Consider the following 16,943-nt stretch of genomic DNA (forward strand, 5'->3'; position numbering starts at 1 on the left):
AATCTTTGAGCGTCACCCAACCAACCTGTGCCACATCACCTCAAAAACACAACTCACACGTTCATCAGTCTTTTATTTGTCAATAGAACATGATATTCAGTCTGTGTGTGTGTGTATCCAATAATATTCAAAGCAAAGACACTTTAAAAATCCAGACGTGATCAAAGCAAAGACGCTTCAGAGCAAAACGCCTTTCTCTACAAAAGTAAAGTTGTTTCTTCAACCCTGCTCACAAAGTTGTGTGTACATTTGACCATTTTTTGGGACTTATTTTCAGTTATTGTTGTTACACATGGAGGCGGCGCAGCGCTCACAGACGCCAAAAATGATCCCATTTTCTCTGACCTTTTCTGTTTGTCATTTTGGCCGATTATACATTATAATGTATCTCTCACATGCTTAATAATCACTTCCATGTCAGATATTCAACATGCAAATAGACAATGAAGAGAACAAGAACTCTTTTAATGAAAAGGCAATACATTCTTATTTAACATTCGATTTAAACCCATGCAGTTGTTATAAAAATATTACTCTGATTCATGTTAAATGTAAGTCTTCATATATTTGACATGAGTTCCTCCAACAGGACTTTGACATGACAGAAACAACTGAAAAATGTCTCTTTAACAGACATTGGTCGTTGTAAATAACTATAATATAATAATCAGGCATAAAGAATTGAGTTGTGCGCCCCCTCCTGGCCTCTGTCCTCACTCTACAGTGAAACATGGCTGCCAGTTCAAGACTAGAAAACCCTTATCTTAAGTCTTCCATTATTTAATCTCACTACTTCAGTGTCTAAACCGCTCAATCTTCCAAACCAAACTCCATACAGAAAATCAGGGATTTTAGCTCGCGGGGACACAGGAGCTGCAGGTCTACTGCTGCCTCGTGTGGTTACTTTGTGTCACTGAGGGAAATCTGAATAAAGGAATAAAAGATTTCAAATGCCGAATTCATGAAAATAACAGATATAAATTTACAGACAGAGGCAGCAGTGGATCAGCAACTCCTGTGTGCTGTGATGTTAAAATCACTGGTTTTCTCTATGGGGTTTGGTGTGGAAGAGCAAACTCAAACTTTGGTCTCAGAAGTCAAGCTCTTAGCTCAGGTCTCAAACTCGTGGCCCACGGTCCATATAGAGCCCCCTTATCGATTTCATGCGGCCCACAAAGGATAAAATGAAAAAATATTAAATTTTCTGTAACGTTCAGTTATAATAATCACATTAAATGTGTTTTATTCAACATTAAAATACAGCTGTGCATGTTAGTTACTTATTTTTTAATGTATAGATTTGTTTTAGCATCGAACGGTTTTATTGTGAAATACACATCGAAACAGGGCTGCAACTGACCGATTATTTTCATCATCAATTAAACTACTAGTGTTTAGTCCATAAAATATTGTTTGACCAAATCACTAAGTGATGCTCTGAGCTTGTTTTTACATTTAAAAATGTCCAAACCAGGAATGAATGATCTTGAAAGTCTTGTATTGTCCACAAACCAAAAGTGAATCGTTTTATTGATTTCTTTGTTTATAAGGAGCAAAGAAACCAGAAAATATTCACATTTAAGCTGAAAAATCACAGAAATAGGTTTTTAACATTTAAAAAAAACGTTGCAGCCCTGTGTCAAAACACTTTACTTTAAAATATCACAACATTTCAGATGAGATTTAAAGACAGACCATGAAAACACCACCAGACCAAAGGTTTAAAACAGTAAATCACTTTTAATTTAGTTCTCTCATCGGCAGGTGAGCTCTCATTTTTTTAGACATGATGACAAAATGAAGTGCAACGGTAGAAGAAGCCTAACAGGAGTTTGTTTTTTGTTGTGTTTTTGTTTGTTTTCTTGAGACATGCACCGTTCCGGACGCATCCATTTACGAATCCACGCATGACGACGACAGACGACGGAAGCCAAAAACATCCATGACTCAAAATAAAAACCACTACAGTTCAGCTCTTGACCTGATAGAATAAAAAGATAAAGACGGATCCATCGCTAGATACAACAACGGTGTCAGCAATACACAGGATTGCCCAAGCAGTAAAGTACACGTTCCTTTAAGAAACAGGGAGAGAGAACGCGGAAAAACAAAAACAAAAAAAAAAAACGTCTGGGTTTTTAAATCCCCAATTCAAGTAGTATTTACCCTTTTTCATGTCCTGGTGTGAGTGAGTGTGGTGTGTTTGATTTGTTTTCAAGTTCAGCATGAAAATAATAAAAATGACAAAATAAAGTCCAGGTAATACATGATGGTGATGGGAGGGAGGGAGGGAGGGAGGGAGGGGTGGATTCCTCAGAAGCAGCAGGTGAGAAAGAAGAACGAGGTGGTGGAGGAGGTGGAGGCAGCCATTTTGGTGAGAGACACGACGTTTGGACTGTTCAGCAGGAAACGACACAAGCTCTCGACCAAACCTGCGTCACGTACGCGCACAGAAACCCCGCATCGAGGAGGAAGAAGCGGCAGGAAGCGGAGTCTCACTTCCTACCATTTCTGCTCCTAAGTAAAGGGCTTTTTTTTCCATTTAAATTTAAGGGTGGGTTTTTTTTTTGTTGGACCAATTTTGTTCCTGCTGCAGTAAAAAATAAGAATCGATGACCACTCAAGTAAATAGAATCCAAACAGTATAATCTAAGTCGTGGGGAATTTCACTGACGCTGGGCAGAGTAGCGGCCGTCATTGGGGGCGGCGCCGCGTCCAGAGCCAAAGCTGGGTTTCTGTGCCACACCGGCCCGAGTGGGCGGGCCTCCGCGGCCGCCACCACCGCCTCCGATTCGCTCCCGGGGGCTGCCGAGACCTCCGGGACCCCGGGGCCTCGTGTCCCGCCGGTCGCCCTCCCTGGCCGAGCGAGTCTTCTTCTCTTCCACGTTGAGACGCACGTCGCCTCTGAACTTGATGGGCTGAGGAGACGAGGGAAGAAAAATGTGTAAGTGCCGTCAAACACCAGCAGAGGGACTCAGTGAGCACATGGAAATCTGAATAAGGAAAACCTGTTTTTTTTACCCTGTTACTGAGGATCTTCTGAACAGGTTCAGAGTCGTCAAACACCACGAAACCAAAGTTTGGGAGTTTTCCACCACTGTTGATCCTCAGATCCTGGACTTTACCAAACTCTGTGGGGAAAAACCCATCTCATATCTTTAGTTTATCTTCATTTTCCACACGTTTCATGGACTAAACTGATCCAATTATTCCAAAAATCATGAAAATAATCAGTCATTTGACAGTTTTTGACATCTGTAAACAAATGTTTTCTGATCTGAAGAGCAAGATATTTGGGCAGAATTTCATCATTGTGATGTACAAGGTTCCTTGAATGCATCACAGGCTGCTCATGCTGTGAGCCCTGTATTTTAAACATTAGATTTCATGCCTTAAAGTCTAAAATATTTGAGTATTTGATGGCTAATCCTTTTTTTCTTGAAATAAAGACATATCAAATCCAAAACTTACGTTCAAAGAACTCCTTGAGTTCGCTCTTGTCCACGTCGTGCGGGACGTTGCCCACGAACAGCTGGTGGGCGTCGGGATACCTGACGACACGGCGACTCTCGGACTCGCCCTGCTCGCCCTCTCGCACTGAAACACAAACAAGTGGATGAGTCAACACAGGGTAATCTGAATAAACATTTCTACAAACAGACGGTTCTATTCTGCGTCTGTGGTTATTATGCGAAGAATTTCAGGCTTTGTGAATTTGTTTTTTGTCGAGTTCAAACTCTTTGAAGACTTTCAAAAGGTGCTTCAAAGTGAAACCGAGAGTGAGACACAAACAAAAACAGCTTTCTGATGTTTGGTCGGGCAGCACAGAGCTAAATGTTTGATGCGTCTGAGCTCAGTTTGTGCTTAAAGCAAACGCTGTAAATCTGTCTCATCACGCCAATAAGATTCTTTCCATCATATGAGATGTTCTGATCATCACTGGTCAAAAAACCAGGAACATGAAATCAGATTCAATTCAAAAACCCCTCATTAAATAAGCGGTTCACTGAAAAAACATTTTCATAAAACGCAGAGGTCTTAAACTCCACATATAGTGCCAATCAAAGTCATGTGACCAGACCGGCCCCCAGACCATTACTAAAGCCTGAGAAGTCAGGACACGATAAAATGGCTTCATTGAGACATCAGTGATACTGTTTACATCCGTTATTAAAAGACCAGATTCAACATTCATGAACAGCTGAGTGACTGAGGCTCATCTGTCTCAGTTTGTCAAATGCCAGAAGTTTATATTTAAATATAGCTCATTTTTTATTTATATAACACATTGCTGTGTGTATCTCTGTGCTCACACCTGTTACCTCACCTTCCCTGCCTCTGACCTGCCCTCTTCAAGGTTAAAACATCGTAAAAATAGTCACAAATATCGTGAACAAGCCAAGATAAGAGTCCATGTCAGCTCTGTTCAGTGTGCGTATGCTCATACCTGGTCTGGGTCCTCTGTGCACCGGTGGAGGACCTCCTCCGGGCCGCTGTTCCCTCGGCCGCTGGTCTCTCTGTGGTCTCGTTGTCGCCGTCTGAGACTCTGACTTCACCTCCGCCCGGGGCTGAAACAGTCAACACATGATTGTGAGTCAACAGAGAGAGACAGAAAGAGAGAGAGAGAGCGAAGGGGACAGATTTTAGTGAAGACACCTACCGGTGCTGTGGGAGTGGCTTTGACAACATGTGGGGGGATTCCTGAGACTGGGACGGCCCCACTGGGAGGGAGGTTCTTACTGGTGACCGACGCCCAAGAGAACGGCTTTAGGGCAGAAGAGAGAGGAGAAACATTTAACGTTACTGTGGAACAGCATCACTGTCTCTGACTTCATCGCGTCAGGGTTTTTCTCTCTTACCCTGTTTTCCTCTGGGGCGGCAGGGGCAGGTTCAGCGGGCGCAGGGGCCGCTTCTGTGGTTGGGGGGGCGGAGGTGGGGCTTTTCTCTGTCTGGTCGTCGGCTGTGTGCACATCCGTCTGCGTCTCCAGAGACGTCTCCGACTTCAGCTCCACAGCCACAGCCTCGTCCTCCTTCTCTACCTCCGGCTCGGGTTCAGGACTCGCCGCCGCTTCCTCGTCGTCGCCAGGAACAGCCGGCTCCGGACTACAGGAGACCAGGACGACACAGTTAAAGAGACGGAAAAGGCAAATCTGTGTCTTGTGATGTAGCAGTGTTAATTTTAAACACACTTTTAAATGCAAAAGTGGTCAGTTAATCCCTGAATGTCACCTGTGACCATGGATCAGTTTGTGTCAAAGCTCTTAAAACGTTTTGCGAGAGACAGAAGTCATGATTCGTACCAGGCTGTCGGGTCGTAGAAGGGAGCAGATTCCTCTGCAGCGACGTCCGGGGAAGGAACCCTCTCCTCGATGTCCTCCACCTCGTCATCAGACTCTGATCAACCACAAAAACACGTGATCAGGACAGCGAACGTCACAGCTACCTCTTTGCTGCTCTTTAACTGTATATATTTTTTTTCCATCAAAAAAACAAAGTTTGTAAGCTGCTTACTCCCCCGCACCAAACTCCATACAGAGAAACGGCATTTTTAAGCTTGTATGAACACAGGAGCTGCTGCTCACTGCTGCTTGGAAGCAAGAAGTGACTCCAAGACATCAAACATGATCCAGGGGATTTAACACCCTCAGCAGCTCAAGACAGTCATGCAAGTGGTTCAAAGACAAACAAATGTGCTGAAAAAAGTGCTCATACAGGTCATAGTAAGAATAAAATAAGACATTTATATCCGCATCAGACAGATTTATATCAGCAGGGAAGAAGAAAAAAAAGATTGTTCTCTCACCTTCTGGAGGCTCAGAGTCCGAGTCGCCGAACACCTCGTCTTGGTAACGAAACACGTCGTTGTGCACGTAGAATTTGTTTGCGACGGTACCCTGAAGGAAAAAGAATATATATGAGATAAATACAATGAAAGAGGCATCAGAGCTGAACCGGTGTTTGAAGACAACAACGAACCTCGGGCGCCAGAACAAACGTCTGCATGAACTTCCTCATGGGCTGCATGTTGTTGGACAGCTCTCCCATCACCTGCACCACCACGCCCTCGTTCAGGGTGGCGTGAGCGTCCACGTGTCGGATCTTTGTGTGACAGTCACGGAAACTCAGAGCCATCACCCTCTTATGGATCTCCTGGAAGAACAAAAAGAAGAGACAAAGTTGAAGAAACGGTGTTTTCAGCTGCAGGAAATGAACAAAATGTCCTAAACTTCGCAAAAAAGAATGCGTGACAAATTTATGAGAGCGTCGTAAACGGATGGCAGAACTTTATTGTCCTTTAAGGACAGAACGACTCAAGGAAAACCACTTTTATTTCAGGACATTAGTTTCGTTCTCTCTGCTCCGTGTCAGTGTGTGGGACTGGAATGAAGCACTTCACTGTGGAAAGACTTAAAAAAAAAAAAAAGATGTCGTGTTCTGCGTGAAGTCGACTTACAGATTGACCGTAAACGGCCTCGGCTGCTTTGCCGTTGCCGTCCAGGCCGCCGTGCACGTAGGAGGAATTCTTTCCATAGAACCTGAGCGGAGACACGCAAAAATAAAACACGTATGATTATTAAAATTGTGTTGAAACCACAATAACTGCACCAGTGTTACAGCTGGAAACGGTGGTTGTACCTGTGCAGGTAGTCCGGAGCCTGGTTCAGCAGTGTGTAGTACTGTCGGACAAACTCTCGCCCGACCAGCTGGGCACTTGGCTTCTCCATCACCATTTCTTTGGTCAACTGGAAATGTCTGAAAACAAGAGGAAGAGAATAAATTAGTCACTAACAAGAAAAGTAATTTTCCACAACCTTTGACAAATGACATATTTTGTGCGCGGACTAAAGGCCTAAACTATTTCAAACTGTGATATGTGATTAAAAAAAGAAATAGCTTTTATTTTAATTCCATCTTTGGAAGGAAAAAAAAACAGCTAAAATAACTGACTTCAGAATACAATGGAACGATCGGTCACAATATACTTGGAAAATTACACAGAGAGGAAACTACCAGTGGATTATTGGTTGCTAGGACAACTGCTGTGGTAACCATAGAGCCGGACAACAACAGCATCATCGGGGAAGAGAAAGTTTATGACGGTTAATTAACTGTCATTCACCAGTTTGCGTTTCCTAATATGCAGTTTCACTTTGGATAATTCACATTCCTGTAACGATGGGTGAATCATGCAGTCACGACCGAGTCAGACAATAGTCACAAGATTTCACTTGCACGTCTATCAACATGTATTATACTTGTATAATAAGGATTTATCGGTCTGGGCCGTGGTGAAATGCTGGCACCATAAAATCAGACATGTGGTTAGGTTAATAAAGTGGATAAAAATGTAATGTGTACGGTCACTGCTTTCTAATGCCTCCAACAGCAACAACAGTATTAATTTTCTGGATTTTAAGCATAAAATGTTTGTTTTAATTTACTTTTTGTTTGCAATACAAGCCAATAACAACGCTCCACGTGATATTTAGAGCATACAATCAGTGTAGCAACATGCAAACAGAATTCGGACTTCAAATGGCACGCACCATTATCCTATGTCGTACACTCAGTATCCCACAATGCATTAGGAAAAGTGAGGGGAACCAATGGCCACAAAACAAGCAAGATAAAACAGTGTTTAACAGGAAACCAGACAAACTATTTAACCGCCATTTCCATTAACCTACTTTTATTTTTTTAATGGATAAACCAACCACACTCAACACACTTCCTGTCACCTATCTAGTGTAGATCATGCATTTCACCCACACTGCAGGGGGATAACATGGATTCACAAAAGTGCAGTTTAATGAAATGTCTGCCACACCTGTCTGCACAACCCAGAGCAGCCATCTGTTCTGTTCCGACACACGCTTAACCAGCCAAGACACAAGCAACAACCATTAACTGACTGGATGAGCAAGTGAATCTTTTTTTCTTTTTCTTTTTTTTTAAAGAGAGCTGAACATGTGCCTTTAACACTCCAGGCTACATTCACTCATGTTCTGTCTCAAATCTAATCTCGCTTTCAAGTTATCAAATCAGATTACAGTATCCATCACACCAAAAACCAGCATGGCACAAATCCCTACATAACCTGTATTTAGAATACACATGTTAATGTTGAATCAACGCCCATTAATTCGATATTTTTAAACAAAATTAAGTATTGACCACATTAATTGGTCGTCCAAGTCTATTTAAGGCAATGGCGAGTGTGTGGAAATGTTACAGTACGGCAGCCGGTGTGAAAGTGGGAGCATGGCATGCGGACAAAGGACACGATGTGCCCGCAGTGACGCCGCCAGGCACCGGCCTACACACGCTCCAACACCGGCCACGGCGGGTCCAAAACGGCCGTGGTGATTGGGGGTTCCAGTCCATCTACCCAGCAGGTAACCTCCTGACAAACGACGGTACCGTGGCTGGCCCAGTGCGGACCGAACACCGCGACGGCTGGGCCAGCACACGGGGCCCACGGATGGGGCTAGAGCTCGTTTACAGGAGCAGCCCCAACACGTGTCCCGGCCGGAGCCCGGCATCTACGTTAAACCCTTTCCAATGTAGTATTTTCACATTTCAACTACCATCTTATGAAAAGGTACGAGACATAACATCAGAGTCAAAGGGTGTTCAAATAATGACATAAGTGCTAAATGTGGCGGGTAAGGCGGTAAAGAAAGGACCGGAAAGGAGGGAGTCACGACCAGTGGGCCCCGAGTGAAACCAGGCTGTAATGGCGGCGATAAAAAAATACAGTAAACTGCGTATAGTAACACACATTACACCATCATGGAGCAAATACTACACACATAACACACTAACGTTATCGCCTAACATACGAAATTCGGTGTAAAATAACTGCGACACAGGAGAGGAACAGCTAGCACCTCTCCCTGTTAGCTCCGTTAGCTCTCGCGGCTAATGACGGAGCCCCGGAAAAGCTGACCCACTTCACCCCCGACAAACGCGGTCAAAACAGGCACATTACACAGCTACTACATGGATTGTTGAAACATTATCAGGCGGAGCAACTTACCAGTGGGTCAATTATAAAAAATAATATACAGATCGTTGATTTAGAAACGAGTGATTTCTGACAATCACCTCAGCGGTTGCTGCCAGACACACTAGCGGCTTCACAACGTGCTGGTGCTCGCTTGCCGGTTTCTGCTCCGTAACCAACCTTGGTGTACAGCCCCCTCCAGGCCTCTTAGCCAATCCAATCCAAGCCTGCTGACTCGTCCACCAATCGCAGGTCGCTACTACGAGGACAGAGCCCTAAGGGGGACCAATCATGTCACAGGAATGTTCGAATAGGGTGCTCGTTTTACTCCCTGGCATCTACCGGTCGCGTAAGGAAGCGGTGCACCGGTGCGTATTTGACGCATGATGGCGACAAAAGCGTATTTAGTGTGTGTGAACTGATTTCAGTGGAGGGAATGAGTCATCACGGAGAGTAACCCAGTTTTGATGAAGGGGCCAAAATTAAAAATGTATGTTTTTCTCTAGATTCGATGGCCATCAGATATGGTTTAAAGGTAAACACATCACTTACAAATGAGTTACCACTGTGGCGACTCGAGAGAATGGAGAAGCCAGAAGAAGAACAAGAAAGAAGAATCAGTATCATCTAATGGTGACACTTTAGGTTTTACTACAAAACAGAACTACTCCGCCCATCCACCAATAATAAACACATTTTTATTACCAATTAAAGTCCCTGTATACAATGATGTAAACACACTTTATTTAGAAGAACCTTGCTCCGGATGGACCAACTTTGCAATTTGGAGAGACACAAAATTGTCTGACTAGTAAAGTGCCATTAACATGTGGTGTACCTTAAATTTGGCTTTTCCTTTGATCTATACATTACCTTTGAAGTTGTTTTTGCTAATCAGTTTAAAAGTCAAAGACAGTCAGTTATGCACCACTGCATCATTTTCTTAAGCGTCACTACCAACCAACTAAAAGAAAACCAAACCAAAACATTTAAATCGTCAACTTGGTGACTTGATAACTATTACAAATACCGACACACGGAGCCACACCTCGTCATCTTATTCTGTTTTCGGCTTCTCCCTTTAGGGGTCGCCACAGCGGATTACATCACCATATGTCATCATGGTATTTATGGCATGTTTCCTTGCAGGAGCAGCAGTCACCAGGACTGTTCGGAGACTCATTGAGTACTTCCTCCCTGTTCGAGAGAGAGACAGAGGTGAGAAACATTTTGTGGCCTCAGTTTCTGCAGAACTACCCAATTTTGATGCTTTCACCAAAGAGGCAGAGGTTAGGCTGAGGGCCGCTGCCAAGCCAGAGCATGAGGCAGTGGACAACACAGAGGTCAAAAATGCGCCACCGCAAGCCACCTGTGTGTGGGCAGCCATGGCCAACTCTGCAGTTCAAGAGGACCCTTATATTCCAACAGTGCTGTTCAACACCATAGCTCAAGTCCCTGCAGTCATGTTCAGTGCTGCATCTCAGGAGGGAACCAGTGTCCCAGAAGTCATGGTCAGTTCTGCAGTAAGAGAAGAGGCCTTCATCTTAGTTGAAACCACAGCAGAAGACCCTCGTGTTCCCTCAACCATGTACATCATTGTAAAACAAGAAGACATCCGTGTTCCCACGGTCATGTTCGACAACAGAACCTCACCTTACTCTGAACCTCAAGAGGGAATTGGTGGTCCTGTCTTCAGGGCAGACTCTGCAGCAAGAAAAGACAGCTTTCTTCCTGTAGTCCCGGTTGACGGGGCAGCACAAGAAAACTCCTGGTTTTCCTCATCAATGACTGACATTATAGAACAAGAGGACACCCATGTTCCGACAGTTGTGTTCAATGCTGCAGCACAAGAAGTCCCTGCAGTTGTGTTTCACTCTGCAGCTCAAGAGGAAATTGATGGTCCCGTAGTCAGCTTGGATTCTGAAGCAAGAAAAGACAACCATCCTCCCGTCGCCCTGGTTGATGTTGCAGCACAAGAAGACCCCTGGTTTCCCTCAGAAATTACTTACATTGTAGAACAAGAGGACACCCATGATCCCATAGTTGTGTTTACTGCCGCAACACAAAAAGTCCCTGCAGTTGTGTTTGACTCTGCAGCTCCAGAGGAAATTGATGGTCCTGAAGTCAGGGTACATTTCGAAGCAAAAAAAGACAACTATCCTCGGGTTGTCCTTGTTGATGTTGCAGCACAGGGAGATCCCTGGGTTCCCTCGTCAATGAATGACACTTTAGAACAAGAGGACACCCATGTTCCCATAGTTGTCTTTACTGCCGCAACAAAAGAAGTCTCTGCAGTTGTGTTTGACTCTGCAGCTCAAGAGGAAATTGGTGGCCATATGTTTGGAGACTCTGATGCAAGAAAAGACAATTATCTTCCTGTAGTTCTGGTTGATGCCGCAGCACAAGAAGACCTCTGGGTTTCCTCAGGAATGAACGACACTATGGAACAAGAGGACATCCATGATCCCATTGTTGTGTTTACTGCCGCAACACAAGAAGTCCCTGCAGTTGTTTTTGACTCTGCAGCTCAAGAGGAAATTGGTGGCCACATAGCCGGGGTAGACTCTGCAGCAAGAAAAGACAACGATCTTCCTGTTATCTTGGTTGATGTAGCAGCACAAGAAGACCCCTTGGTTTCCTCGGCAATGAACAACACTTTACAACAAGAGGATACCTGTGTTCTTAGAGTCATGCTCAGTGCCACAGCGCAAGAGGCCCCTGCATTTGCATTTGGTTTTGCAGCTCAAGAGGAAATCTGTGTCCCTGTAGCCATTGTTGATGGCAAAACACTAGAAGACACCTGCTTTCCTGAAGCCATTTATGATGCAGTAGCACAAGAATACACCCATTGTCCCACAATCATGTTTGATGCTTCAGCACAAGAAGAACCTACAATTGTGTTACAAGCTGTGTCTCGAGAGCACACTGGCATCCCTGTAATTGTGATTGATGCCGCAGCCCAAGAAGACCCTACTGTTCCTTCAGCCATGTACAGCATTGTAGAACAAGAGGAGACCTGTTTTCTTACAGCCATGTTCAATGCCAAAGCCCAAGAAGCCCCTGCAGTCACGTTTGACTCTGCAGCTCAAGAGGAAACCAATGTCCCTGTTGTCATTGTTGATGCCAAAGCACTAGAAGACTCTTGCTTTTCCAAAGCTGTGTATGAGGCGGTAGCACAAGAAGCCACCAAGGTTACAGTTGTGGTTGATGCCACAGCTCAAGAAGAACCTGCAATTGTGTTAGAAGCTGCATCTCAGGAGCACAGTGTTGTCCCCATAATTGTGTTCAGTGCTGCAGTACAAGAAGATACCTGTTTTCCTGAAGCTCTGTACGATGCAGTAGTACAAGTGCACACTTGTGTTCCAACAGCTGTGGTTGATGCTGCATCTGAAGAGCACACTGGTGTCCATGTAGTTGTCACAACAGAACAAGGAGACACCTGTGTTACCAAAGCAGCTCAAGAGCACATTGGTGTCCCTTTAGTCATGGTTGATGCTTCAGCAAAAAAACAACACAAAACTGTGTTTGACACCGCAGCACAAGAAGATCCCACAATTAATTATGAAGCCGCAACGCAAGAAAAAATAGTTGTCCCCATAGTTGTGGTTGACACCTGTTTACCCTCCACTGATTATGGAGCAGTAGCAAAAGGAGACACGCATATTCCCAAATTAGTGGTCAGTACAGCAGCTTATGAGCTCATGGCCGACATCACAGCACTAGAAGACACATGTTTTCCCAAAACCATGTATTATGCATTAGCACAAGAAGACAATTGTGTTCCCACAGACGTATTAGATGCCACAGCACAAGAAGACCCTGCAATTGTGTTTGAATCTGCATCTCAAGAGCATGCTGGTGTCCCCGTTGTCGTGATCAATGCCGCAGCACAACTTGACCCTGCAATTGTGTTCAAAGCTGCATCTGGAGAACACATTGGTGTACCCGCAGCCATGGACATTACAACGGCACAAAAAGACACCTGGGCTCCAAAACTAGTGGTCAGTACAGTAGCTCAAGTGCACACTGGTGTCACTGTAGCCATGATTGATGCCACAACACAAAAAGACCCCTGTGTTCCCTCAGCTATGCACAATGTGATAGAACAGGAGGACGACTGTGTCATGATCAACGGCACAGCACAAGAAGTTGCCCAGAATGTTTTCAACTCTGCAACTCTAAAGGAAACTGGGGTCACTGTCGACACCACATATCAAGAAAATACCTGTGCTCCCACAGTCTTAGTTGATGGAACAGCAGAAGACCCCTGTGTTTCCTCAAACATGTATAACATTGTACAACAACACAACACCTGTCTTCCTACAGTCGTCTTTGAAGCTGTAGTTCAAGAAGATCCTGCAATTGTGTTTGAAGCTGCATCTGAGGAGCGTACCAGTGTCCCTGTAGTTGTAATCGAGGCCGCAGCTCAAGAAGACACCTGTATTTCCAAAGCTATGTGTGATGCAAAGGCAGAAGAGGATACATCTTTTTTTTTTTTTTTTGATGGCGCAAAACAGGATCCCTGTGTTTCTGCAGCCATGTGTGATGCCAGTGCACAAGAGGACACTCATGTGCTGTTCAACATCACAGCAACAGCAGGGGAGAGCAAATGTAGCACTAATGAGGAAGAGGACTTAACGCAATCAGATTTGTCCAGGTACCGATCTGGATCCAGTGGCGAGTATGACATCAGAGTTGAGTTTAGGTCCAGTGATGACTCCAAAGACCAGTATGGCTCCAGTGATGACTATGAAGACCAGTGTGACCCCGGTGATGACTTCGGAGACCAGTATGACTCCAGTGATGAGTGCAACTGCAGTGACCATTATGACTCCAGTAATAAGTACGACTCTGGTGATCAGTATGACGCTAGTGATGAGTACAACTCTGGCGACCAGTGTGAGTTCTACGATGAGTCCAAAGTGCAACTTCAGGGACAAAAGCAAGTACGGAATGGTTTTAACCCTATTAACACAAGATTTTATTGATCCCAACAAAATAATCTGGCTGAATCACGCTTGGCCTGGAAGGACAGTCTTAAGCTTTATTGGCGGTCCCTTCTCAGTGCCAAAGCAACCCATTACTCATTATTATTACAGATAATTAACAAGTTCCCATCATGTTGGGCTTATACAAAAGCTAGTATACTTCTCTGTCGGCATTATGATCAATTCCCTTTTTTTTCATAGATTTTGTAGTTGGCCAAAACAGTATCTTGCTGGCAGATTCTTTTTTTTCCTTCAGCATTGTAGCGAGGGTGATAATGCCACACAGAAAAAAAATTGTATTACGGTTATGGTAAATGTATTATTTATTATTGAAATTCATCCTCTGCATTTTACCCATCCTCTACTAGGAACCTTCCTAGAATTAGGAGCAGTCTGCGGTCAGTGAGCAGTGCAAGGAGAACAACTCCAGAGTGATTGTCAGTGCCTTAATGACAGGAGCATTACCCTAATTGTTGTTTGATGGTAGAAGGAACACAGAGCACCCAGAGAAAACCCACTCCAACCCGGAGAGAACGAGCACAGTTGAATCAAGGACCTGGGATGAACCTGCTGAAATATGTTCTACCTTTAAGTGGCACCTCCATAGTAGATAAGGTTAACCTCCCTCTGTCTACATTATATACCACAGTCCTTCAAAGTAGCTGTTATTAAACAACTGCTGAAACTCTCGATCCAGGGATTTTAGCTAATTGGAGACCCATATCCAACCTCCCCCTTCTGCCCAAGAACCTCAAGAAAACTGTCGCCAATCAGTTGTGTGATAGTGGACTTTTCTCTCTCCTTGTCTTATTAGACCTCAGTGCTACGTTTGACCCGACTGATCATCTGATTCTTTTTACAGAGACTGGAGAAAGCCATTTGAACTGAAGAATGGTAAATCATCATTGACCTTTGTTTTTCTGCTCTGTTGCTGTCTGACAAACTGCTGCCATGTCCTCTCCATTGTTTGTTCATTAATTTGTAAATTATATGCATGTATAGTCTTTTGGAGACTATTGTAATTGAGTTACCCTTTGAGACAAATAAAGCATTAAGTTGGTTTAAGTCTGACTTCCATTTCATTTTTTCAGTTTATTAAAAGGTTAATGAGTCATCCACACAAACCTAACTTCTGTGCTACTTCAGGGAAACATCATCAGGAAACACAAGGAGAATTCACGAGTACTGAGGAAAATACAACTGTGGTACTGAAGTATATACATAAGTACTACATAAGTACATACCTGTAATGTAGATAATGTCATCCACATCCAACATATTTTTTCCTGGATGTTTAGAAACTTCGCTAAGCTCTTATTATGGCTGCTACAAATGAGATACACTCAGGTTACTTCACTCAATCACAATTTGATCATTTAGATGCAACCTTTGCATCAGTACCTCGTTAAAATCTTAAGTATCCCTTTTAAGACCACTTGCTCACATGGTGAAAAAAGGATTAGGAGTTTGAGGGCAACCCGGACCTTTGACCGCCAGCTTTGGCTCTGATCGGCATTGGTGGGAACTTTAGACCACATATACTGTAAATAATGGACGGACTTCTGGATTCTTTACTGAAGTCAATTAGGAAGTAAGAATATGGTGGATAGCCACTAGGGCGCGACTCTTCTGGTAGTGAGTTTGATTGTAGATCTGTGGGGAAATTGGGTACCTTATTGTAAACATTTTCAGATTTTTTACAATAGAACATGGTTGTCAGTTCTGTAGATTGGACAGCAGTGTGATTGACAGCTGGTATCGTCAAATAGGAGCCTGGTTTGTGATTCTGCAAGCTTAGATTAGATTATTATGGGTGAGGTTTAGCGAATTCCTTCTTCCTCTGCCTCATTTTTGGCAGCTTTGTCAATTCTGCTGCAACACTGAGACCTACATTCATCTTCAAGTTGTTAGCTGGGAATGTTTGTAGTGAGTTTTTACAACTTAACTTGTTGAAATACTAAATGTTTCTAAAAGATACAGAATAGTAACCACAATAAGATTTTCTCTGAGCTCCACTGTGGTGTTTTTCCTTCTTTCTCGGACTACTTCTAAAGTGTTTGTGATGTCGCAACTCTTTCACGACTTCAAACAAAACCACACAAATCAGAACAACCACTGACAAAGAGAATGCCGTTTGTCAAGTTTTTTAGTGGATCCACCCAGGCTTTAAAAAATCACACCTACACCCTTTCAGTAAAGAAGCTTGACGTAGCTCTTTCTGAACTAGTTGTTAGTCTTGTGGTGTCAGTAGTGAAGTGGACAAAATTTAACTTCCCAGGGTTTAAACACAGAACCAAACCCTCCCCTTCTTCTTCTTCTCTCTCTCTGCTTCGACGAGTGCTGGAAAATGAGAAGGTTTTTCTTTTTTTCTTGCTGCGGCTGAGAGGAGAGGAGGGACTCCAGGCTTTGTGGACGAGGCTCTGCTGTTGTTTCACATTCTTGAGTCTGGATGAACGGGTGGGGATGGTAACAGGGTGCAGTGATTCTCCCTCTCTCCCCAGGGGACCGTGAGCACAGTGAGACGCCAGAAAACACTGAGTAACAGTGAAGTGTGAAGCCGTAAAACCAGTTTCTGTTGGGGATTCCTCTCTCTACTGTAAACGTTGAGTTCAAACTGTTAATTGTGCAACATTTGTGTCTCCATGAACCTGATTTCTTGTCGTTTCAGTCTCTCCAAACACTTTTTTGTACTTCATCCAGTTTTCTGAAAAAAATGTCTTCACCTTGACTTTAGTGGTAGTTCATTTTGTGCTTATGTACGGTTGTGACATAACCAGGCACGCTCTGTGAGAACATGGCTACCAGTGGAGACACAAAGATCTGTTTTTAGCCACTACAAAATCTGCACTGCACTTACTTTTACATCTTACGGTTGTGTTTTCCTCTTTATCTCAATGTTAGACAGCTTTTTCTGACAGTAACCTGAAGTTTGTAAACCACTCACTCCC

The 16,943-nt window shown here is 43.8% G+C and overlaps 2 protein-coding genes across 3 annotated transcripts; one reads left to right on the forward strand and one right to left on the reverse strand.

Annotated features, from left to right (window-relative positions):
* Positions 1 to 1,720: 1,720 nt before the first annotated feature.
* g3bp1 (GTPase activating protein (SH3 domain) binding protein 1) lies at positions 1,721 to 9,197 on the reverse strand. The gene is made up of 12 exons (XM_058650279.1): positions 9,041 to 9,197; positions 6,637 to 6,753; positions 6,455 to 6,536; positions 5,977 to 6,150; positions 5,804 to 5,894; positions 5,301 to 5,394; positions 4,860 to 5,103; positions 4,661 to 4,765; positions 4,448 to 4,568; positions 3,472 to 3,597; positions 3,022 to 3,131; positions 1,721 to 2,918 (listed from the first exon to the last, which is right to left on the reverse strand). The coding sequence occupies exons 2-12, from the start codon at positions 6,729 to 6,731 to the stop codon at positions 2,667 to 2,669; spliced, it is 1,494 nt and encodes a 497-aa protein (XP_058506262.1). The 5' UTR covers positions 6,732 to 6,753; positions 9,041 to 9,197; the 3' UTR covers positions 1,721 to 2,666.
* Positions 9,198 to 9,947: 750 nt separating this feature from the next.
* On the forward strand, positions 9,948 to 15,060 carry LOC131472230 (uncharacterized). Of its 2 annotated transcripts, none has more exons than XM_058649179.1 (2): positions 9,948 to 13,953; positions 14,364 to 15,060. In XM_058649179.1, the coding sequence occupies exons 1-2, from the start codon at positions 10,129 to 10,131 to the stop codon at positions 14,373 to 14,375; spliced, it is 3,837 nt and encodes a 1,278-aa protein (XP_058505162.1). In that variant the 5' UTR covers positions 9,948 to 10,128; the 3' UTR covers positions 14,376 to 15,060. The 2 variants fall into 2 exon arrangements, with proteins under 2 accessions (XP_058505162.1, XP_058505161.1); XM_058649178.1 differs by having other exon boundaries at positions 14,858 to 15,060.
* Positions 15,061 to 16,943: the final 1,883 nt, after the last annotated feature.

The sequence above is a fragment of the Solea solea genome, chromosome 14 (assembly GCF_958295425.1).
Source record: "Solea solea chromosome 14, fSolSol10.1, whole genome shotgun sequence".
In the NCBI taxonomy this organism is placed as follows: domain Eukaryota; kingdom Metazoa; phylum Chordata; class Actinopteri; order Pleuronectiformes; family Soleidae; genus Solea; species Solea solea.